Consider the following 26,912-nt stretch of genomic DNA (forward strand, 5'->3'; position numbering starts at 1 on the left):
TCACGCAAGCAAAGAACCGTCATCCCAGTGACAACAAAGGGCCTGCAAAACAATCAGATAAAAAGCATTTATTATAGTCACTGGTCCAGGCTATGGTCTGCATGAAAAAGGCAGGCGCTGACAAAGACGTGCTGCCCCATTGTTGACGTGTGACACAAACAGAAGAAAAAGAGACTGAAGACTAGGCACGTGCAAAAGTGACTAAAGTCCGTACGCCGGCATTGTGTACTCCTTTTTCATCTTTTGGAGCCAGGTCCAGCCACGCTCTGCTTTTGTTCAAGTCTTCAATGAGGCCACAACCTTAAATCTTTTCACCCAAACAAATCCCCTCATGCTTTTATATTAATACACATCCATGTCTTACATGCACAACTGAGTTCGGCAGCTGCGCCCTGCTGACCTCATATGAAATGCGTGAAGATTGGTTTCGTTACATGCACTTTTTTATTTTATTTTGGATAACGCTAAATCTCTGTAATCAGTTTAGACGATAATTAGAGAAGCAAACACCAGGATTCCTCATTCGCTGCCAGGGAGGCCGTATCTAGAGCTTGTGCTCTCCAGCGGCGTCTTAATCTCTTAAAGAAGCATCCCGCAGCCCTCTGGGAAGGCTTTAATGCGGGGATAGTGGTTTTTGGTTCAATGCCCTTATGCCGCTGATGCCAAAATCACAGTCGAACCAAAAAACAGAACAATGCAGATATCATTAATAAGCTCTCAAAAGGCTCTCCGAAATAATGCACCAGTGGCATTATAGTGTGCTGAGAACGGGACAATAGAGAAACAGACCACACTCCGATGCAATGCAATATGATGATAAACAAAGTAACAGGTTAGAGCTGATAAAGGAAGGAAATGGCGAGGGATAAACAAGGATTTTGTCAGCAGTTTTCTCTGGAGATGAGTTTTAGAGAACAATCTGGCTGCCCGATCGCTACATTCTTGCGGATGGGTGTTTCTTATTCTTTCTTTGCTCACTCACTCTCCGTTCGAGAGTTGTACTTTATGCACTGCGCTGGCCTGGAGCAAAAACTTTATCTGAGAATTCTAATAAGCTTTTCTATCTACATCATATTCAAGATGGACTCAACCTTTGTACTCTTTGTATAGCTCTATCAACAGGGAGCTATGTAATGAACACTAATAGCTTTCATTTGGAAATGACCCACTGTACGTCTCTCGTTTAAGCTCACGCGCTCTCATTACGGCAGGGCGAAGCTCATTTAATGCGTTCAGTGAAAGGCCAGTTATTCACAGGAATTGCAGTATTGTGGGCTTTGATACTTGTGCTGTGCTTTGGATTGATCCTCCTCCTTTTTCTTACTTCAGAATATCAGCGAATCTATAATTGGCCAATTTGTTAAGTATTACTTTTAAGCCATGGCCTGCTAAAGTGCTGTTAATTGCTATCCAGGTTTCTTCTCTCATTAGGGTTCAAAGTTATCTGCGAAAACGGAACTTCACACGTGCATTGGGTGCTGAACCATTTCACAGGCATGTTCGAGGAGTTATGAATTTGTAGACACTTTATTTTTAGCAAGATGTCTTTTTTGTTTTATGTTTATGATACATATTTTATTTATAGAATTTGACATTTAAAAATTGCTGTCTTTTAATTTTTTTTTTATAATATTGTGTTGTAGTTTTCTGTTATTTAACAAATGATTATACCTTAGCCCCTTTCACACATATAGACTATGGGGAAGTTGTAACATCACCAGTAATTTGCAATGCTGCTCTGTGTGAACGCTGAAGGAAAATTACCAGAAAGAGGACGTACACAACTAGAACACGCTGATATGAGACATCTACTCTAGCCAATCACAACATCAGACGCATTCACATCTGTGCTGTTTATGAAAATAAAAGCCTTTGAATACTTTTCCAGACACATGTAGCTGTTAAATGTTAGTTAGATCAAGTTTCTACGTTCATTATTAATGCCAACTGTGGAAAAAAAATATTGATAAAATGCTTATGCTAAACCGCTGTGAGTTTACCTGCTAGCCATGTATTCTGCTGCGTGGTGCTCGTGCACGTGAAGGAGTGCTCCGGTGAGTACTAGGAAACAAAAAATGTATGTACATCGACATGCAAAAGTGTTCCTCCAATAAGTTTTCATTAAAGTTGCTCACAATATTTATCCATCCACAGAATTTGTAATGTAGTCAAATGTGTAAATATTTAGCTGTGGTTCACGCTTCAGCCTTTGGATATCTTTGGGACAAAAGCAGCTGCATGGAGCTAAAGCTTTAAATAAAAGGGAAATCATCAACAAAAGCCAGACCTCTATTATGTTTACAAATACAAACCCAGCCATTAAGAGTTTATTTCTGGTATCGCTGTGTAAAATGGGCTATTGACTGTATTCACTCAATCTGACTAAATTTGAAATTAAAAAAACACATTTTATTTAGTTAATTTTGAATATTAGTGTTACATTAAACCACTGAGTTAAATATCAATAAAATAATAAATAATTATATTTATAAATATTTAAAAATTTGAAATAAAATATTACACATTTTATTTATTTAATTTAATTCCAGTTATTCTATTAAACCACTGAGAGTAATTTCTGTGACTAAAATGTTTTTTTTTTTTGCCTATTTTTTATTTATTGTTTTGTTTTTTATTACATTTGTCTCGTAAAAAATTTGTAATAATCATAAAAATATTATTGTTAGTCAATTAGGTTATTAATGTATTGATTGATAATCAAAAAGCAGGCCAATATTGTCTAAAATCCTTTCATAAAATCAATCAGAAGAGACTAAAAATTAAAAATACACAAATAAAAACTAAATGAAATAAAAATAGGCGAGGCAGTGGGGCAGTAGGTAGTGCTGTCGCCTTACAGCAAGAAGGTTGCGGGGTCGCTGGTTCGAACCTCGGCTCAGTTGGCATTTCTGTGTGGAGTTTGCATGTTCTCAGACTAGAAATGAAAAACAAACAACTAAATAAATAAATGAATTAATAAATAATAAAGAAATATATACATGCATACATACATACATACATACTTACATACATACATACGTACATACAGTTGAAGTCAGAATTATTAGCTGCCCTTTGAATTTTTTTTTTTTATATATTTCCCAAATGATGTTTAACAGAGCAAAGAATTTTTCACAGTATGTCTGATATTATTTTTTTTCTTCTGGAGAACGTCTTATTTTTTAAAAATTTCGGCTAGAATAAAAGCAATTTTAAACTTTTTAAAAGCCGTTTTAAGATCAAAATTATTAGCCCAAATAATTATTAGCCCAAAAAATTATTAGCTACAAAACAGACCATCATTAAACAATGACCTGCCTAATTACCCTAACCCACCTACTTAAGCTAATTAACCTAGTTAAGCCTTTAAATATTACCTTAAGCTGTATAGAAGTGTCTTGAAAAACATCTAGTAAAATATTAAAACTATTATATTCAGAAATGTGTACTATAAACAGAAATCGGGGAACAATTTAACGGGGGCTAATAATTCTGACTTCAACAGAACATACATATATACATACATACATACATACATACATACATACATACATACATACATACATACATACATGTATAAATATCAGTTGGTTGCATTAGTGATCCTACACAGACAGTTATTTTACTCTTGCTTTATTTATTTATTTATTTATTTACTTTGTCATCGTCTTTTTACTGTTAATCAGTAGCGTAAAGGTCAATGCCACAGTGATTTGATGCTGTGAGACAACAAAACAAGAAAAGGCCCAATCGAGTGAGTATTTGTTGGCGCTTTATGTGGTCATACAATTGGTTTGAGGGTGTTAGATCTCGGCCCAGTGCAGTAAGTCAGTGATATGGGACTGTCTACCTGTCTGTCTTAGTACTCTTCTACTGTCTCTGTCAACACAGACTGCGAACACCCAAGAGGTTGTCTCGATACGCTCTTAACACTGCCTATTACTGGTCAGTCTACCCTGCTTCATGTACTGATCTTCACCAGGACTCTGTCTGCCAGTCACTGTGGAAAGTCCTTCAAGCAAGGGCTTCAGGCATAGAAGGGAAAATGACTGATACATGTGAGACGAGGTCAAATATCTGGTGCTGGAAGTACATTAACAGATGTCTATTCAAAGTCCCCCTGAATTATTTATTTGTATTTATTTACTAGATAATATTTATTTATATTTTTCTGCTGACATGAGGCACAAGAAGAGGTGGCAAAATCACAGTTTATCAGGGTTTTATTACTCATAGCATTTATTTTACCTTTCAGACATCGAAATACATATGCATTTGAAGTCAGAATTGTTAGCCTTCCTGAATTATTAGCCCCTCTATGTATATATTTTCCCCATTTTCTGCTTAATGGAAATATGTTTTTGTTTTTCAACAAATTTCTGTTGTAATGTGACATTGATAGGACTTTATTATTCAAGTGTGATGGTCAAGTTTAAAATGCCAGTGTTGTTTATTCAATTTTCTTATGTCGTGTATCTATGGGGAAAACCAGAGGAAACCCAAGTGATTACAAGGTGATCGAGCAAACTGAGCCACCATGCCAAGTCACTTACCTTAAATTTATTAATTAAATTATTATTTTGAAGTCTGCAAATACAAATTTTACTAGAGAAGCAGGTATCTGAGAAGAACCTCAGACAAACACACACCACAAAATTACAATGAGAAAATGTCTTTGTTGCCAGATACACTTAAATGTTTCCAGCCCAAATTGTCCAAAACTCTCCCAAATGGACAAAGAGATGGCTAAAAACTAAAATCAAGTAGGGACTGTACACACTTTTTTGTCATGCATGTTCAAAACATCCAAACGGATCCCAATCCTGCCCAAATGTTGTCAACCCACTTAAGTCTTTTTTTAGCAGCACAATCAAATTCCAAACCTTCAGAAAGACATTCATTGTGTGACGTCATCCAAAAGTAAACCAATATAAATTGAAGTAAAAGTATTCAATAAAATCAAATTACAAGTACAATTTATTTTATTGTAAATTATTATTTTATTATTAATTTATTAGTTTTCATTTGCACATATTTGTACAATTTAAAGCTAAGATGTTTGAAGTTAATGTATATATATATATATATATATATATATATATATATATATATATATATATATATATATATATATATATATATATATATATATATATACATACATACATACATACATACACTGTATGAGTTAAGTTTTTTTTTTCAAGTGTAATATGTTCAGCCAAGTAAAACTTTGATATATAAGTTATGTCAACACATTCAATCCAGATACAACTTAACTTGAAATAGTAAGTTGTGATAAGTAATTGGTTCAATCATTTTTCACAGTGTAACTTAAAATGACAAAAAAGTACAAAAAATGCAGAGGGGGGATTGGGAGCGAAGCGGCACGGCTGTTTAGACTAACACCGACACAAGAAGTCATCATGGTGTTAATTTGTTTCTTTTTAATGACAGCAGTAAAAAACTGAATTTTTTATTGAACTATACAACAACATTAGATAAAAGTTAACATTTATTTTTACGTCTTTTTTTATCCGCAAAGTGTACAGCTTTTGTCACTGCAGTGTATCTTAATAGGCTACTGGAAAAACATGTTAAGTTTACATGTTAGTACATTGATGTTAGTGTACTTACTAAATAAAATATACTTTTATACTTGACCTTTACTTAAGTATACTTCTTTTTCCTAAGGGTGTATTTACTGACTTACTCACTAGGATCAGTCTTGCACAGCCAGGGGGAGTATTGCCGCTCTGACATCCAAGTTGGGTCAAAGCTAGGGATGCTCCAATTAGGATTTTTGCAGCCGATACAGAGTACTGATTCCTTGTTATGGTGATCGGCTGATACTGACTACCAATTCTAATGCTTCAAGCTTTATATTGCACTGAGATCATTTTCCCCATAAGTATGAACCTTAAGAGAAGATCTTGCCTTACCTAAGAGAATAAATCAAGGATGCATATAATAACTTAAACACATCTCTTTAGCTTTACAAAAAACAATTTATCAGAGGTTGCCACAGCGGAATGAACTGCCACAGAAAATATTATCTGATCACGATGAGAGAGAGCGGAATTTGCACTCGCGATATCTTTACTGCTCGATTCGTTTAACCGAAGAAATGTAATGCATAGGCCATTTCTGTGCCTCTCGTGATTTGTTCACTTGCTCATTCACTCTCGTCGCCATGATTTTTGAGGATTTTAACTCATTTTTGGGGATCACAGGGCCGTTTTAAATTTGCTGGAGACTCACAGAGCTTCCGGGAGAGGTCATAAGGTTGGAAGAGACGCTTTATGGGGCGAATGTGCCACAGCAGCTCAAAACATAGGAAATACAATGGCTGCACTTGCAACAAAGAAAGCATCACTCGTGCGAGTTGCACCAATAAACTAAACAGAGGTTCCATTGCATCTGTATATATTTTAGCTGCTGTCACTGTGACACGAGCACATTCATCGCTCCACACATAATTTACCTGTGTTGTGGCTGCCCTAGGCTATGCATAATATACGGGAGCGCGCATGCGTTTTTGGTCCTGTCAGATGTGCCGCGCACTCTTATTGCCATACACCAGAGAGTGGCAATGTAGAACTCCACCATGCACAATCCATTCATACATTCGTTTTCTTATCGACTTAGTCCTTTTATTAATCCGGGGTCGCCACAGAGGAATGAACCGCAAACTTATCCAGCACATTTTTACGCAGGGGATGCCCTTCCAGCCGCAGCCCATCTCTGGGAAACATCCACACACACACACTTATACACTACGGACAATTTAGCCTACCCAATTCACCTGCACCTGTGCATGTCTTTAGACTGATGGGGAAACCGGAGCACCCGGAGGAAACCTCGCCACACGAACACAGGGAGAATATGCAAACTCCACACAGCAACGCCAACTGAGCCGAGGTTCAACCCAGCGACCTTCTTGCTGTGAGGCAACAGCACTACCTACTGCGCCACTGCGTCGCCATGAGCGATCCAGAGAGCAGAAATTTGTAATTGTGTGACCATGTAGAGACAGAAATCACATGCTGTTGTGTAAATAAGGTCTTACATACGGCTATTTAGCTTGCTTATTAAAAGAAGTTGTGATCTGGTGCTATATATAAAATATAATTACCTTGACTTCAAGGGGGGCGGAGAAAGCCATTGGGAGGGCGGGGCATGTAATGGTAGGGGAAACACTGGTAAAAATGACTTATGAAAAGGTTAAGGTTATCTATTTGGAAAAAATAAGCATTGACATCTTGCAATTTCAGTCACACTTTACAATAAGGTTCATTAGTTAATGTTAATTAATGCATTTACTAACGGGAACAAACAATGAACAATACATTTACTACTGTATTTGTTCATGTTAGTTGACGTTAGTTAATTAAAATAAAGTAGTTCATTGTTAGTTCATGTTAGCTCATGGTGCATTAACTAATGTTAACAAGCACAGACTTGAATGTTATTAATGCATTAGTAAATGTTCAATTATGATTAATAAATGCTGTATATGTGTTGTTCATGATTAGTTCATGTTAGTAAATGCATTAACTAATGAACCTTATTGTAAAGTGTTACCGCAATTTCTCACTTCTTCTAATAACAATCAACGTTTTTTATGACACCATCTCATACTTCAACTTCTAATCAGATCTTATGACCCTTCACATGCACACTTCACCCACTGTTGGTTATTAAAAAAAAAAAAGAGGAGGAAATACTTGACATGTCCTGCTTTGTCTTCATGTTTCAGTTGAAATTGCATCATGCATCGAACAAAGCTCCCTATTTCCAGGCACTTCAGAAGACCTTTAACAATCCAGTTTTCCCCTGAGCCCCACAGTGACATCATCAATCGGATATGTCATTGCATTGGCTGAACCGCAGAGTGGTGTCACCCCTGTGTTTCTGTAATTATATATCATAGGCTATTTCCTGGGAGAATGGACGCATTATGAGTGAAGAAACGGTTCAATTTTGAGTGACAGTCCTCAGCACATTAGTATGCCCCTGCAGTACCTTCTCCTTGTTATGAATTATGCCAATCATTCCTTAGGATTCTTCCCCATTGACCGTTCGACTACTGCAAAAGAAATGTACTAATGTAACATGTACCCTTGTGCAATTGAGTATTCAAAGAAACTCCATACTTCCCATTTTCTCATTTTAGCACCTCATGTATTTTTGATCCCTGAGTTGATAAGATGGAAATACGCCACGCTCAATTCCACTGTAGTGAAGTATGCTTTATGGTTTCTATTGGTCAGAGTACTTTTCCAAACTGCAGGTTTTTCTTTCATTTATCTACACTGGATGCCATCAGGATCTTTAAAAAAAAATCCTTGCGTTCAGTGATATTATAATAAGGAGCAAATCTAGCAAAACATTAGTGCTATGCCAATATTTATTATGGTAATCTCATAGCTCTAAAGACTTGAGGTAATGTTTTTCGAGATAGAAAATGGTGTGCTAAATTGCTCACCCTCATCTTGTTCCAAAATTGTATGACTTTATTTTCTTTTCAGAAAAATTGAAGTCAGTGGGGTCAAATTATGTGTTGGATTAAAATGACTTTCACTATATTTATAAAATAATAATAATAATAATAATAATAATAATAATAATAATAAAATAAAATAAAAATCTTATATAAAAAGTAATTTTTAATTTTAAAGAAGATGATAAAAAAATAAAAACTTGTATTTATTTATTTATTTGTTTATTTGTTCATTTATTTATTTATTTTATTTATTTATTTATTTAGCTTTTTATTTATAATAACAGAAAGAATAACTACATATATATATAATTACATCAGCATACCCCAACCCAGATGTTCTGATTACAATGTAGAAACTCATCTACTCACTCAAACTAATATGAGTTAACAAGTAGGTTAGAACTAGACAATAGACACACAATAGGACTAGAACATACAGCCAATGAGAGAACTCTTTAACCCCGTGTTCACATGAAAGAAAACAGTACAGCATGTGGTCAAAATATAAACATGAAGTAACGTTCTTACACAATGCTACACGAGCACACGATAAATAAAAACAGTTATCGTGCTCTCACACATGACACGCATGCTCCAATCCCAGCGCCAACCGAAACCAACTAGACTGGAGCGCTGAGAACAAACATCATGGCGGAACAAACAGCAAACACCAGTAAATATTACTGTTACCGTAAACTTTACTATCCTATTTCGGGGCGATTTGTTCTAAAGATTTACGGCCCATTCATCATACCACACACTTAAGACAAACATTAAACACCAATAATAGTACTAAAAAAACAGCATGTGAGTGCTCAATCAGAGAAAACTCCGAGCACAACATACTAGACAAAACAGAACTAGTGTCTGGACTTTGCCAACAAAACAAGAATTAACAAGACCAAAGTGGCAGAGTCCTGACAGTTTTCTGGAGTTCATTAACTAACTTTTCAACATATGCCAGGAAAGGTTGCCAGATTGCATATAACTTCTGAGATGACCCTTGATTGTTTGTTTATTAATTAATTAATTAATTAATTAATTTATTTATTTATTTATTTATTTATTTATTTATTTATCTCTAATCTCCAACTATTGCAATGAAAGGATATTGGCAAACCAGTTATTTCAGAAAATCAATGAAAAATACATTTCCAAACTCATGTCCAAGTCCATAACACATTGCATTTAAGAGGTGTGCTGGAACCTGTCTACATCTGTCACAAATAGGGTCTAGCTCAGGTTGCAATCTAAATAACCTAACCTTTAACCAGTGGAGCTCATTTAAATGACACAACCACATATTTTTTTTTAATATATTGATGAATAAATCTGCATAACAGTCTTCTGCCAGACTATCTCTGATAGTAATGGATGTAATATGTTTATGCACATTCAGTTTTTTTTCTCAAAATGCTTATATTTACAGTTATAAACAACATCATATGCATTTGTATGTGATTTTTACACCATTTGAATGTCCTTTTAAATAACTAAATATTACTTACATGATGTCCCATCTCACTTTAACTAACAAAGATAATACATTTAGTTTGTTGATGTCGGAATAACAGAGGCACAGGCTGTAAAGACCATCTTTTTAATGTTCATTTTAGGGAAATTTACAAACAAATAACTAGGCATTTCATATTTGCAGCAGTTGAAATATCAATACTAATAGATGAAAAAAAGCGCACACATTTACAAAGAATACAGCTGATAATAAGTGAAGGTTTCCTACTAATCGGTTATTTTCAATGTGTACAAATACAACGCACCTTTCTATAAAAAATATCCTAAATGTTTCATTTGAAGTTGGGCAGTCATAAATTCCATTCTGTTAATGGATTCAAGTTTTTTGATCCACTGAGCTATTGTCGGAGGGTGTGGTTTCATCCAATTAATTGTTATAGTAAATATAGTACATATCTCTGTTTTTATTATATACATCCTGGTGTATCCCCTCCGTCTGGAAAGCAGAAGCCCATTTCCGTTCAAAGAAACAAACACAAAAGCTCATTCACTAATAATTGCATACATTTTTCATATTTATACATATATTTGAACTTCCTGCACTTTCGCCTCAAAGCAAGAAGGTTGCTGGATAGAGTCCCGGCTGGGTAAATTGGCATTTTTGTTTGCATGTTCTCCCCGTGTTCTTGTGGGTTTCCTCTGGGTGCTCCGGTTTCCCTCACAGTCCAAAGACATGCTGTATAGGTGAATTAAATAAACTAAATTGTCGGTTGTGTGTGTGTGTGTGTGTGTGTGTGTGTATGAATGTGTGTTTATGGATGTTTCCCAGTACTGGGTTGCAGCTGAAAGGACATCTGCTGTGTAGAACATATGCTGGATAAGTTGGCGGTTCATTCCGCTGTGGCAACCCCAGATTAATAAAGGGACTAAGCTGAAGAAATATTAATGAATGGAGTCTTCTAAATAAAGGCCTATGTGCTTGAGGTTAATAATTTGCGTAATACACGCCTACTTCCATTTATTTATTTATTGATTTATTTTGACCTCTAATTATACTGTAATAACATTTTTAATGTCTAGTCATTTTTCACCTGCCCTAATAAATAACATATCTAATTATATGCGCTTTATACATGCTTTATAAGACCACAGGCGTACATGTACATGTGGTAAAAGTTGTCCTTGAATTTAATCGCTCATTTAGAATAAATTTTACAACCAAACGTCCTTATACACGTTTCAAGCAAACGTTTGCATGTGCATACCCACAGTTGAATTGAATGAGACTCAATGTTTTTGCCTCCAAAAATGTGTTTAAAGCATAATATTTAATAATCTATGCACAATATATTTGATCTGAAATTTGTTACATTCTGAGAGATATACTATAACTCTTAGCAGTTAAATTATATCTTCTAAAAAGTCTAAAATGACGCCATTAACAGCATAAAACAAAATGAAAAGCACTGTTGAATCAGCCTCTGCTTATTATTTAATCATATCTCCTTGCAGTCTCTTTGTGTTTCACCCGAAGCATCATAACAGCAGCTAATAAAGTATTTACCACAATACATAATGCGTAGCCATGACAAATATCCACACTCTCCGTCCTGCGTGATACAGCACCACTGCGTTCGAGATGACAGTATCGTATTCTCGAGTCCTTAGAAATCTGGCATCGCATTAATAGCTTATTAGGATGATGTAAGGCGGCGTCCTTGACTGAAATCTTGGTAGGTTTTTTTTCTGAGAAGCCCGTTGTCCATCCTGATGTCTGCCCTGTCAGCTATGGCCTTCTCTGCATGCTTGCGGGTTTTGTGTTTGCCCTCGCTTGTTATTATTGTTTATCTTGTTTGTCAATCACCCGTATCGTCTGCCATTTCGACATCGCCTTCATCCATATTCATGAGCCCTCATTACCTGGCTCGTTGGTTGGTTGCGGGGCATGGCGACGGTGCCAGCCTTTGTTCTTGAGACTAACAACAGGTGACTGGAGCAGGCTGGTGTATTGTTAGCTGTCGTTTGCATAGAGAAGAAGGTACGTTCAGGACAGGACGAGAAGTAGAGAGGTGTGCCAGGCTTCCAGATTAACGTCTAAGCAGAAAAACAGCATTCACCCCCCCTTGAGTTTAATTGATGCTTAGTTTTTTTTTTGGGCTGCATTGTAGGGTTGTCTGTGTGTAACGGTAATCCAGAAGCAGCGCTGTTTATGTGGTCTACTGTCATGTTGATTCTTTTGGCATTATTTAAGATGTAATATGAACTGAACAAATGCATTGTGGCAAATAAAAAAAATTTGGAACTAGTTAAAAATTAAACATGTAAAACATAAAAAGTGTGTACATTCTGTTACATGATAATGAAATAAAATAAAAATAATAAATAAATAAATAAATAATATAAATATCTTAATAATAATAATAATAATAATAATAATAATAATTATTATTATTATTATTATTATTATTATTATTATTATTATTATTATTATTATTATTATTATATAGTTTAATTTTAAGTTACATGAAATAGTGACAAGAAGTAAACATGCACAATAACACAATGTAGTTTTGTGAAAATAATAGAACAAAATTAAGAATTTATATTACTGAAAATGACAACTAGAATATTTAAACCACAAAACAACAACTGCAACAAAGATGATAATGATAATAATAATACGAGTAATAATTTTAGTCAATTAATTTCTTCAAATGCCCACAAGAATCAAAGAATCGATCAAGTCTTGCTTTCAATCTTAGTTTTAAAAGCAACACACAATAACTTGACTTCTGGTTGATCATGTGGAAAAGTGTAAAAAGGTCTATTTTTCTGATGAGTTATCTGTTGAACTGCATCCCAATTTAATACAAATACTGCAGAAGACCTATTGTAACCCGCATGGACCCAATATTCTCACAGAAATCAGTCAAATTTGGTGAAGTAAGGATCAAGGTTTGGGGTTACATTCAATATGGGGGCCTGTGAGAGATCTGCAGAGTGGATTGCATCATCAGCAGCCTGAGGTATCAAGACATTTGTTCTGCCCATTACACTGTAAACCACAGGAGACGGCAAATTCTTTAGCAGTATGGCGCTTTGTCATACTTCAGTCTCCACATCAAAGTTCCTGAACGTAAAGGAGGTCAAGGTACTCTAGGATTGGTCAGCCCAGTCACCAGACATGAACATTATTGAGCTTGTCTGGGGTAAGATGAAAAAGGATGCACTGAAGATGAAAACACAGAATCTTGATGAACTCTGGGAGTCCTGCAGATATATGGATGCAGTCCTCCAAGTTCACGGGAGTCATACACAATATTAATTCTTTTCCCTCTGAACCATGACTTTATATTCTAAATTGGACGTAATTTCTCTTAAGTGACAAGACTTTTGTCTAAGCAAAGTCAGACTTACTGTCCTAATTAAATAATTAATAATCAAGACATGATCATATTTTATTTTGGTCAAATAAGCGTAATCTAGAGGCCTTTGGATTTCATATAAGCCACTTCTGATACCAAATAATTAACTATAAGTCAAGTTATTATTTGTTCTTCCTAAAACTTGGATAGACGACAAGACTTTTGTCAGGTAGTAGTGTACGATTTAAATTGTTTGTTTGTAATTATTTTTCTTTTTTTCCTTGTAAACAAACAATTTACTTTAATAATGCTATAATTATTAATTCAATAACATTAACATTTGTTTAAGCCTTTACAATATAAACCACACTGCTCAGGTGTCAGTGCTCTCCATATCCTGGAAATGATAAATAAATAAATAAACAAATAATACTTCTAAAAAGACTAAATTAATGTCATAGCAGGTCTGTCAGCTTTGCCAGCTCAGTCCATCACCATTCCAAATATAATCACTTTCTTTCTTTTTTTTTAATTTCTCATTTAGTTTAATGCGATTTCAGTTTCTGTCACCCCAGGTTTGTCGCCTGTCAGTCTCCAACTGTGGCTAGTGTCTGTGACAGTCTGAGGTGTTAGTTTGATTTAACAGAGTAAGGATCCCTTTCGGATCTGTCAAGAGTGTGACTCTCTAGATTACCCTAATGCCGTCTGCACAAACCCTCTAATGTGCCACATGTTGTGCCCATTGAGGAAAACTACTCCCCTGTGGTTGTGTTTTTACCGTCTGTCTCCAAAATCGCCTTCACACTTCTCCTATAGTAATGATTTGTTGTTATTCCTTTAAACGCCTGCTTTATTAAAACTGTTCCCTTTACCATATCCAATATATATCTTAAAATAGTCAGCTGTGTTTTGGTGCAAGTTCCTGAGAAGTGTGTGATTACACTGGCAGTTGCAGCCCTGTGTTATTAAATCGTGTGCCACAGCTGTGAAAAAAAGCCCCCAAAAATATGACCTAATTTTAGACCGATGCTGTATTGCACCCTAATTGGATAGAAGCTGTTTGCATTGATGTCGGTGTCATGATAATTACCCTGCTTATTTATTACTTTTTGGGGGGGTTTGATAAGGACCGCATGTGTATTAGGTTTCTAAGAGATAAGGTGACTAACTCATCAAACGCGTGCAACTCTGAATCATGTGCTCTACATTATGTGTAAAAAAACAGATTTGCTCTTATCTTGAGCTGTTTATTGCTCTTTCTCAAAGAGGCAACGTATTGAGTTATTTGTGTTGCATGATATCTAAGCTCTCTTCAGGGAGATTACTGTAGCATTCTTGTTAAAAGAAGGCTGTTATGGGCTTAGGAGTAAAATACAGCGTCGTACGCTAATATTGATACTCTTGGTAAATATGAGCAAAGAAAGCTATGGGGAAAAAATATCTAAATTGTTTAACCTTTTGAAATTTTGCTCATATTTTGAAGACTTTATTATGGTTGTGGGTGGAGGCTTTTTTTTTTTTTTTTAACCTTTTAAACATTTTTATGGTGATGTAATGGATCTGACCTCATGATCCAACTAAACTTTAAAAATGCATTTATTTATTTTTTAGCAACCCAACTTTGAGTTAATATCGGACAGAACAGATTATGGGTTATTTTTACACAGCTTGTTGGATTTAATACATTAAACATTTTGATGGGTTGTTTTTAGTCAATCATGGGTCAAACTATCTCATGCTTTAGCTTATTAATTTAGTTTAACATATGCACTTTTAATCAGTTTAGTATATTACACATGTCTGAAGTGAAGTAAAGTATATTGAAGTGTCGATTAATATAATCATAAATACATTCATCAGGCTTGATAAGAAATTTGTCCCAAGTTTTAAGACAATTAATTATGACACCATATTTGTTCCAAACTAAATGATGTTATAACAACATGATGTTTTTTGACACGTCAGTTTCTCATAAACACAAAATATACAGTTAATAAAAGAGCAATGAAGACTATATGGTAAACTAATCAACTTAAACATCATCTTTAATAATCTACGACAGTCTGTGTTCATTAAACAGTAAGAATGCTTAATAAATCCATATAAAACAATCCCGTAAAAGTCACGTCTTGTCTTCAGTTTTGGGCTCAGCCCAAGTGAACGGTGCTCTGGCACACATCTTCCAACTGGGCCAGGGCCGGCCAAGTGAACCATGCCTGAGCCCCAGTCAGAGCACTCACACTTCTCAAACCATCTGGGAAACTGGCCTGGGCACGGTTCGGATAGCATAGTGTGAGTACACCCTAATTTACATTAGATTATATGTAGACTGCTAGGTTGGGGTTAGGGTTAATGTTGAGCACTACAAGTTGACATGTACTTGAAAAGTTTCTCACAGTCAGTTACATGTCTGTCGAAGGAGCAGTATTAACAGATATTAAAGGGCACCTATGGTAAAAAATCTACTTTTCAAGCTGTTTGGACAGATCTGTGTGTTGGTATAGTGTATAGACCGTCATACTGGGGTGATATGAACACACCCAGTCCTTTTTTTTCAATTTAACTACAAAAAAAAGGGTCGGCCAATTGGAGCTGTTTTCAAATCGATCGCACCATTACGTAGGTGTGCGATTCCCCCCCGCCCACCGAATTGATTGACAGCTGCGCGCATTAACATGTTCCGGTAGTCGCGTGTATATGTCAACAAGACCAGACAGACATACGCCAAGCGACCGGGAATAAAAGCTCTGTTCTGTTCGCTAGGATCAGCAATCATCATCAAATGTGATTAAGAGTAAGTTTCACATGTTTAAAGTGTTTTAAAACAGAGTATGTGTGTAATTAATTACAGCGTTTTACTTCAGCTTTACTTCATCAGCACAGCCGCGTGTCAGAACAATTATAAAAGAAGACGCTTCAATCCCGGTTTGTGGAAGTTAAATCAGGTTTATTTTGTACATTAGCATAACAGATATCCACACAGTACTTGAGGTTAGCCTTAACTAAGCTAAGCGCGCTCTGTCTGCCTGCCTGTGTGTGTGTGTGTGTGTCATCTGTGGTGTGTGTGTGTGTGTGTGTGTGTGTGTGTGTGTGTGTGTGTGTGTGTGTGTGTGTGTGTGTGTGTGTGTGTGTGTGTGTGTGCGCGCTCGTTAACTTTGTAACGATATTGTGTGTGACTCATCAATGCAACTTCACAATACTGATCAGTAAAGGTTAGTTCTTACTGTAGTATCTCACAAACGCTACGTGAGACTTTCTTCCTTTAAGTCTGTCTGTTGTCTGACGCAGCTGAGGGAGGAGGCATGTAGTGGGCGAGAAAGTGGGCGGGAAAGAATCGTCTTAAAGGCGCAGTACGACAAAACCACCCCCTGCTGGAAATCAGTATAAAACAGCATCTTGTAAAAGGTATAATGAAAAATCTGATGGGTATTTTGATCTGAAACTTTATATACACATTCTAGAGACGCAAAAGACTTATATTAAATCTGAAAAAAGGGGTAACCTAGGTGCCCTTTAAGTAGACAGTCTACTAATACTCAAATCGACCACCAACATAAAGTGTTTCCAAAAAAACACGTAAAAAGTTAGGTCATTCAGGGAATTCTGGAAAAGTCCATTTAAGATTATTCACTGTATGTACTTATGCAATTCACTGTTAACCAGATTACAGGTGTTACTGTAGCATTTTACAATTTTAACAGTAAAATCACAGCCTTTTTTTTTTTTTTTTTTTTTTTTTTTACAGTGAGAGCGAAGTACCCAATATGTTTCAGCAAACGATTAAAAGGTTAAACTTCAAATAATTTTTCACAGCTTTCTGATATTTGCCAAAAATGCCAGTAGGAGTCGAGGACACTGTAGGTATTAAAACGAACAAATGTGCCCATCACGAATGAATATTCTGAGCCCGTCTGGATGTGTTTCACAGTTCCCCGGTATTGATTTAAACTGAGGTCCCTGAAACGATTTACCGAAAGCTGTGCCGAGACCTGCTGAGACGGCACGGCAGGACGGCGACTGTATAATGTTTCACATGTGCGCCAGGCCAACAGAAAGACTGAGCTGCATGCAGCGATGCGTCCCAAAAAATGAAGAACAGATCAATTAGAAGTGGAAAAAACCCCCAAAACAAAACAGAGGCCAATGGAACGAACAATCGCATCTGTCAGCTTTACCACCGCAGACCTGCCTGGTTGAGCTCTGAGTTGGGCATCACACACAGGCAAGGTTACAGCCCCCTGTTCGCCCCTCCTTTGGTGAATTCTTTCAGTTTAATAAAGAGTTTATTGCTGGGAGAACATTTTTATTGATTGCGCTGTCCCTGGGAGGGTAATTTGAGATTTGTTGATCTTCCCTCGTTTCTGACTTTACCGTTGGGCATATGCTCTGCTGAGCCGGGGAGAGACGTCCGTGGGAGTAATTTATTTCCATCTACCCAAGCATAGTGCGCTTGTTGTAATGGCTGCTCTCTTTCTCTCAGCCAGTTCTGTGCAGACTGTCTCGTCTGTCGGGTTAACAAACCCTGCGCTGATGGATATTCAGATGAGTGCAGAAATTAAACATAAAGGCTGTGTTTTGGAATGGACTATTATAGTATTACTTATTGAACACTTTGCGCTTTATGTATACGTATATGTATGTACAGTGCTCAGCATAATTGAGCACACCCCATTTTGAAGATGAATATTTTTATTAATTTCTTAGTAAGTATAGGCTCTATATTACTGCATTTGAACAAAACACAGGGTGTATGCTGGGTCTTCAAAAATTATACATTTTTCACCTTTATAAGTCTTAAATTTACTGACATATTATGTTGTAGGCCTTAAATAATTTTAAACAGGTCATAATTTTGCTTCGTTCAAGTAAAGCTACTTAATTTGGGGCGGCATCCATGCAATGATCAACAGTAATTTCAATAAAACCTTATGTTTTTATATTTAGTTTTTAATTAAGTTTGTATTGCAAAGAGATGATAACAGCTGTTGGACATTTTACAGCAAATTCACCAAATTAATAGAAAAGAAAAGAAAAGAAAAAAAATAAAATAAAAAAAATAAATAAAATCAATTACACTATCGCTCATGTTATTATTGGGCCATTAGAAAAAACTGTATAAATCTAAAATGTTATAGTCCTAAAAGGGACTTAAACAGTCCTACATTTGACTTGATGAAACCTGCAGAAGTTTTTATTAAACCATATTTTGGTTATATAAAATAATAGTTTGGTCATGGACATGTTTAAAAATAGAAAGATAATACATTAAAATTAAATATTGCAAAAACTTTTTAATTACTATATATATATATATATATATATATATATATATATATATATATATATATATATATATATATATATATATATATATATATATATATATATATATATATATATATATATGATGTGTAGTTCTCCAGTGATCTGCAATCGCTGTTGATCGTGGCATTTACCACCAGACTCTATCCTCTTTGTGTGCATGTGTTTGTGTATATATGTACATTCATTTTTGTGTTTGTATGAATTTTACAATATTTGAAGTGCTTATTTATCCTCATTTGTACTTCACTTTGCATAAACGTGTTTGCTAAAAAAATGAATGGATGAATGAATGAATGAATGAATGAATGAATGAATGAATGAATGAATGAATGAATGAATGAAACGTATTATTAGTTATTTTGGTTAACTTTATTTATTTGGTTGACTATTTTAACTTTAACATTTATTTTTAAAGTTAATTTTCATTTTATTAACTATCCTGCTTCATACATCAAGCAATATTGCTGTTTATTTAGTTTTTCATAATATCACAACAATTATAACTTATAATTGCTGGCAAGAGTTTGAATATTAGTGCATCACTATTTATTTTACAGAAAAAAAAAGATAAAAAAAGGAAAATAAAAAAACTATCTGCTTTTTAGCTGAAGCATTAGTCAAAAAGGGCTTTATTCGTCGCACTAGATATATGAAAGGCATTGTGAGATACAGTCTTCCATGCACTGCACTTTGTTGAATATTGCAGATGTTGGCACATGTCTTGAGGGGATTCTAAGCATACTAGACACTACTTATATTCTAACTATACTGTATACTGCAGCAGAAGTGAGAGTAGTTTGCTCTTATGCTAATCTGAACATAGCCGGATAGTCTGTTCTGACAGAAGACTTACAGTTGTTATTTTAGTTATTTTTGGCATAGGTTGAGTGTGTGATTGGAACACGTCGACATCAGAGATAAAAATATACTGCTGGAAGCCTCAAAGATATTGTCATTCCGTCAAAATGTTTACCAATTCTGAGACGTCTCTGTCTCACTTTTCCTCTGTATCTTCTTCCAGCACTGGATTAATTCCTGTATCATTTAAGAACTTAGCAGTCAATACACTTGCAGACTCTCCATGTTTTAACAGTTACATGGAAACGTACCAAAGCACAAGTAATTGCACCTTAATATGGTGCTGCGCTCAACATTGAAGATCAGGCTCCAGCGATTAATGATATCTATTTTGTACCTAAACCCAATGCAATTGCAGTTTAAAATAATTGTTCTTTCAAAATCTGAGATTAATAAAGTAGAATTTAATTTTATGTTATTTAAGTACTGTTTTAATGTATATTATTCATTTGCGTTTTTTAATGTTAAATATTTAATTGCAAGCACTCGTTTGCCCTATTTTTACATTTAAATTTTATTTCAAGCTATTTATTCTTCTTAAATCTCAAAACGTTTGTTACATACAATATTGAATTCATATCAAATAGAAGTAGTTGATGTAGTAGTAACAATAATAAAAAAATCCGCTATTGGTTATGCATACTGTAGTAGTAGTAATAATAATTGCTTTGCTTTCTATGCAACATTCAATCAATCAATCAATCAATCAATCAATCAATCAATCAATCAATCAATCAATCAATCAATCAACCAACCAACCAACCAACCAACCAACCAACCAATCAATCCATCTATCAATCAATCAATCAACCAACCAACCAACCAATCAATCAATCGACCAACCATTCAAGCAACCAACTAACCAATCAATCAATCAACCAATCAATCAACAAACCAACCAACCAACCAACCAACCGGTCAACTAAACAACCTACCATCAAATCAAATTAACCAACCAACCAACCAGCCAGCCAACCAACCAACCAATCAATCTATGAGTCCTCGTTTATGAATATCTTTTCTATTTAACCAGTCACTTAAATAACAAAACAACCAGTCACCTAATCAATCAATCAATCAATCAATCAACCAACCAACCAACCAACCAGTCAGTCAGTCAGTCAGTCAGTCAACCAACCAACCAACCAATCAATGAGTCCTAATTTATGAATGTGTCTTTTTTTAAATCAACCAGTCAAGTAAACAACAAAACAACCAGTCACATAATCAATCAATCAATCAATCAATCAATCAATCAATTGATGAGTCCTAATTTATGAATGTGTCTTCTTTTAGTAGTTTTTGCTTTTCTAGGTCTGAATAAATTGCAGTGTTTTATGAGACTGCATATTAATGTCTTTTTTTATATGTGTATTAAAACTTATACACAAGTTTTTGATGGGGTGAATTAAAAATAATATTTTGTCATACATTTATTTTATTTTATTTATTTTATTTTTTGCTTTAGTATTATTACTTTATAGCATCGGAAGTTTGTTAAGCCCTCCTAGTGGGCCACCAGCCCCCTGATTGAGTACCACTGCCTCACACTAAGATGCATTATGGAAGTAAATGAGGTCGTAAAGACTAAAACAACATTAAGACAAGCAGCATCTTGAAATATAAAGCATGGCAGCCTGCGTATCTGGTCCTGCAGAGAGAGTCCAAATGGCTGGATTATTAGCATAGCATGCGCTGTCTGCTAGGGCCCGCGCTTTACTAACCCCCCTCCCAGATGCAGATTGAGTCTGGAGGCCTGGAGAGAGCAGACTGATTCATTCAGGGTTCAGCCGCCTCTTACCATCCCTCCCATATGGCTCTGCTTGCGTGTCATTTACTCAATATGCGGGACTCCGATAATTATGTAAACCATAGACGAGCGTATTAACAATTAACCACATTCTCCATCCACTCCCTTCAGCCCCATTTGTTACATCTTTCCTCAGTCTTCGCTCCATTTGGATTGTCCTATAGATGCCTTTAAAAAAAAAGGCAATGGCAAACCCTAATCGCTTGTCTCGTCTCTGCAAGTGGCGATGGAGAAATACAACTCCAATAATGAGATTTGGCGGCACATTAGCAATGATGATTGCTGAGGCTGAATGGTGTGCCGCTGTGTTGTTGCGCTTCATTCAAAATCAATGATACATTGTTTAGAGGAGCTTTGTTCCTCAGCCGAACCGCCGTGCTAATGTTCCTCCAATTCTTTCAGTTGAGAGAAAGGCCGTTTTACCGTAATCCCTCCCACTAACGTGGCGGATCTTTGCTGCTCGATTGCAGGCTTTTTCTAAAACATCTCAAAGCACATTTATTTAATTTAGCATCTGAGATGATGGAGTGAACCGACGGTTTTATCTCATTGTCCAGACAATCGCAGGCCTCTGACACGTTTTTATTTTAGTCTCTCTTCGCTTTGAACCAGGGAAAGTGGATGTGTTAGGCATCCATTAAAGAAATGTTTTGCTTATGCATATATTCATCTATTCCAGAAAGAACAAAGCTAATGATCGTCTCATCAAAAGCAAGCGCACATCTTGTAGAGAGAGAACAAAAACATTCTCTACGTTGTTTACTATTGAGAATAGTAGTAGCAAACTCACTGGGGCTTAAAGGCCTAGTTTATAGTAATATCACATTTTCCTTCATTCTGAACATTCCTTTGTACATGAGAGATTTCTATCCATTATTTATTTGAGTAAAGCTCATCAGAATCTCGCTGCGCCAGAAATACCCCCAATTTGTTCAAGATCCAGGTGTCAGTCCATTGGCTTTGTGTTGCGTCAGCAGGACATTTGAGGTTATTTCAGAGAGAGACCACATAAAAGCATTTGACTGGGTTTAGGACAAGCATCCAGCTGAGAGGACAAGAGAAGCAGTTATTGTTAATTTTTTAGCTGTGTATTTACAGTATTTTGAAGATGCGGCACTCATGCCGGCCCTCTCATCTACTGGAGCTTGTAACCCAGCAGGAGTGGCTATGTTTGACCATGTGACTACAACCGCTCATGCCAACCAAATTAGAGGACATAATGAGAGATGGAGGTCTACCAATGTAAAGGGCATCTCTTCTTTGGATAAAAAAAAGAAAGTCTCCATGCTCCTTTTCATTCACTCAGCTGACCTTTATGAGCACAATTAGCATTTAGAGGAAATGAGGGTTCTCTCACTCGCCCACATAACCTACAGCATGCTTTTACTCTTAGAGGTAATTGCAAAATTGCACAAGCAATAGGAAAGTATTTTTGGGGGGCGAAAAAGCAAGGCGATAGAGTTCCTGACATCAGTGGCACATTTTGGCTCAAACACTTGAATTGTCTGAAAGGAAAAGAAAGCCATAAACATCAGGGACATTTCAGTGACATATTAAATGATGCGGGGGTGCTATTTATTCCCTCATTTCTCAGAGTCACCTTGAACATCATTTGTTCAGCACTGTAAAACTTTGAACCTCGGCCGAGCTCCAAGAGTAATGCGGCGGATTTTCCTTGGAGAGCGCCGACTCTATCCACCAGCATGTTAGGAAGCTGACGAAAACAAAGATGGAGTCAAGACCGGCATGAATATTTCTGCTTGAATTGGGCTGGCGTATATTTTTTAAAGCCCAATCAGGCCGTGCTTGCTTAAAGAAAGTGTGTTCGCTCTGTCTGCATCTGAAATTGGCAGTGTGCAGTAATGGGGGAAAGATGTGAACATTAGGGAGTCTCTATATGAATCGCTAGTGTATTTCAGACCTCCAGCATAAGGCACAATGGCGTATAAAACTGTGGCCTCATTTAAACCATGCTCTGCTGTCACTCACAGCTCTGCGAAGGTTCGGCAAACGAGCAGGCAGCAGGTGTTTTCTCCCGTGGCTCTGATGGGTGTGTTTGTGCATTTTCTTTACAGAACCTGATCAAAAACCTTCCTGAGCAGAAAGAACTGAGCAATCTGGCCGAACTGAAGAATGAATATGAGGAGCTTTGTGAATCCGAGCAGTTTGGAATTGTGGTGAGTACTGAAGTGGCGTTTACACAACGTTTCCAGCTTAAATGGAATCATTTATATGCATTTTGGCTTTTTGTTTACACATCTATGTTTAGTGGACCTGAAAATTTCCTCATTTGCAAGTAAAATTTTTTTTTAAAAATTCATATTATAGGGATAGTTCACCCAAAACTGAAAATTTAGATGACTTTCTTTCTTCTGTTAAACATAAAATTAGATATTTTAAAGAATTCTGAAAACCTTTAATCTTTGACTTCCATTGTATTGGTTTGTTACAGGTTTTCAGCCTTCTTCTGAATCCATTTGTGAGAGTAGTTAATGAGTGAATTTTCATTTTTGGGTGAACTATCTATTAAAATGTATCATGCATATTAAAATGATGTTAAAAGAAACCTAAATTTAAAAATCACATTGTAGATCTTTAGGCTATATTTAAAAATAAGTATTGATTTAATTTATTGTTAACTGAACTCTGATTCAATTTTAATCATACACGTTCAAAATCTGAAAAAAAAAATCTGCTCTATTATTCTTGATGGTTATGAGACTTGTTGTTCATATGACACTGTTGTTGAAGATAAAAAATCACAACAGAGCTTTGATGCAATAAATAATATTGCAGTTGTAAGGAGGAATCGATTCTTACTGATATATTTTCTTTTTTTCTGGGTAACAGTTGAAGGTGGGTGTTGTGTTGGAACCGTAATAAAGTTAATATTTTTCTTGAATCTTTTATTCCCAGAAAAGGCAGAAATACTATTTCAGAATTATATTCATGTGGCACAAAAACAGTTCTGGATCATTAGAGGAACAGCATGAAATTGGAACACAAAATTATACTAAGTACAATTAGCAAAGAATCAAATAAAATAGCAGCACTAAATAGTGATATTTTATTTTCATATTCAGTCAATCACTAAAGTAGCTTATAATGATTTGCAGAAATGAAAACACTTGGCTCAGCCAATTAGCAAGTCTTTTTATTGACTGCTGGTTTCAGGTAACTGAAGTCAAATTTAGTGCACTTGAAGTACCACACTATTATCTACTGCAACTGTTCCACAAGCTGATCTTTTACTTCCACAAGCTGATCAATAGAGGAATCTGAATGACATCATTGGTTTCAAGTGTTTAGCAGCTAAAAATGCACTTTAGTTTTTGAATGTTTTGCTATTTAAAGGTGCTTCAATCCATTCCAGGTGCCAAATCCAGTGGCCAGATTGAAATAATTACTACATCAATAATGAATAAAAACATTAGAAGCCAAACAAAACAGTAGAAATCTCAAATGCTACCATTATAATCAACTAACCAAACAGTGGGCCTGCCACTGGCACCAATAATTTGGTGAAAAAAGGGCATCTTACATAAAAAGAATAATTCATTTGCTTTTTATCCTTCTCATGTCATTAGTCTTTTCTACCCATCTTCCTTTTTAATTTTTTTTTTCTCCTTTGGCTCCTGGTTTCAGGTAACTGAAGTCTACTTATTTAGTGCACTTAATGTCCCACACTATTATTTACTTCAACCGTTCTACAAGCTGATCTTTAACTTTTTTACAAGCTGATCAATAGTTGAATCTGAATGACACCATTAGTTTCGAGTGTTTAGCAGCCAAAAATTGCACAAACTCTGTGGCCATATTGAAATAATTCCCACATTCCCATTTAAGAAATAAAAACATCAGAAGCCCAACAAAACTGCAGCAAACCCGATCGCTACCATTACTATCAACAGCCAAACACTGGGCCTGACACCACTGCCAATAATTTGGTGAAAAAGTGAGCATCTCACATTATACATTACAAATGCATTTCAATTGCCTATCGATTTGTTTCCTTCTCATTTCATTAGTCATTTCTCCCATTTCTTCTTCTTTTTATTTCCTCTCCATTGGCTCCTGGTTTCAGGTAACTGAAGTGAAATCTTCAAATTTAGTGCACTTGATGTACCTCACTACTATCTTCTGCAACCATTCCACAATCTGATCAATAACTTAATCTGATTGACACCATTAGTTTCAAGCATTTAGCACCTAAAAATGAACAATGTTTTAGTACCAATGTTTTTATCCATTCTGAGTGCCAGAACCGGAATTAAAACATCAGAAGCCAAAGCAAACAGTAGAAATCTCAATCACTACCATTATAATCAACAGCCAAACACTGGGCTTGGAACCAGCATCAATAATTTGATGAAAAGGGGCATCACACAATTAAAAATAGCATTTTATTTGCTCATCGATTTTTATCTTTCTCATTTTATTAGTCTTTTTATCCTGTCGTCTTCTTTCGTTCTCTCTCCGTTGTCTGCTGGTCTAAGGTAAAGTGAAGTCTGCATATTTAGTGAACTTGATTTATCATACTATTATCTACTGCAACTATTCCACAAGCTGATCTTTTACTTCAAAAAGGTGATCAATAGACGAATCTGAATGAAACCATTAGTTTCGAGTGTTTAGCAGCTAAAATGCATAATGTTTAAATATCTGTCAGTGTTTACATCAATTCCATATGGCAAACCTGGTGGCCAGATTGAAATAATTCACACATTTCCATTATAGACATAAAAACATCAGAAGCCAAACAAAACAGTAGCAAACTCAATTACTGCCATTACAATCAACAGTCAAACACTGGGCCTGGCATCAATGCCAATAATTTGGTGAAAAATAAGGCATCTTACATTTTAATTGCCCATCGATTTTTTTTCCTTCCCATTTTCTAAGTCTTTTTTCCCATTTTCCTCATTAAATTTTCTCTCTGTTTGGCTCCTGGTTTCAAGGAACTGAAGTGAAGTCTGAAAATTTAGTGCACTTGATGTATCACACTATTATCTAATGCAACCGTTCCACATGCTGATATTTAACTTCCACAAGCTGATCAATAGATGAATCTGAATGAAACCATTAGTTTTAAGTGTTTAGCAGCTAAAAATATCTATCAGTGTTTATATCCATTCCAGGTACCAAACCAGGTGGCCAGATTGAAATAATTCACACATTTTCATTGAAGATATAAAAACACCAGCAGCCAAACAAATCAGTAGCAAACTCGATCGCTATAACCAACAGCCAATCACTAGGTCTGGCACTGGCGCCAATAGATTGGTGAAAAAGAGGGCATCTCGCACTAAAAATGCATTTCAATTGCCTATCGATTTGCATCCTTCTCATTTCATTAGTCTTTTCTTTCCATCTTCCTCTTTGATTCTCTGTCTGTTGTCTTCTCGTCTAACGTAACTCAAGTGAAATCTGGATATTTAATGCACTTGTTGTTCCACACTATTATCCACTGCAACCATTCCACATGCTGATCTTTAACTTCCACAAGCTGATCAATAGTTGAGTCTGAATGAAACCATCAGTTTCAAGTGTTTAGCAGCTAAAAATACACAATCTT

At 35.7% G+C, this 26,912-nt stretch overlaps 1 protein-coding gene across 43 annotated transcripts in view; it reads left to right on the plus strand.

Annotated features, from left to right (window-relative positions):
• Nucleotides 1–26,912, plus strand: part of diaph2 (diaphanous-related formin 2) — a 716,224-nt gene that overhangs the window by 391,379 nt on the left and 297,933 nt on the right. For all 43 annotated transcript variants that reach the window (XR_015507851.1, XR_015507852.1, XM_087281958.1 and 40 more), the window contains one exon: nt 23,413–23,514. Coding sequence is in view for 41 of the 43 variants with exons in the window: in XM_087281958.1 (XP_087138084.1) it covers nt 23,413–23,514 (102 nt within the window). In the remaining 2 variants the exon portion in view is untranslated. The remainder of the gene's footprint in view (nt 1–23,412; nt 23,515–26,912) is intronic.

This window comes from Danio rerio, chromosome 14, assembly GCF_052040795.2.
Source record: "Danio rerio strain M-AB ecotype USA chromosome 14, GRCz13ab, whole genome shotgun sequence".
NCBI classification, from domain to species: Eukaryota; Metazoa; Chordata; class Actinopteri; order Cypriniformes; family Danionidae; genus Danio; species Danio rerio.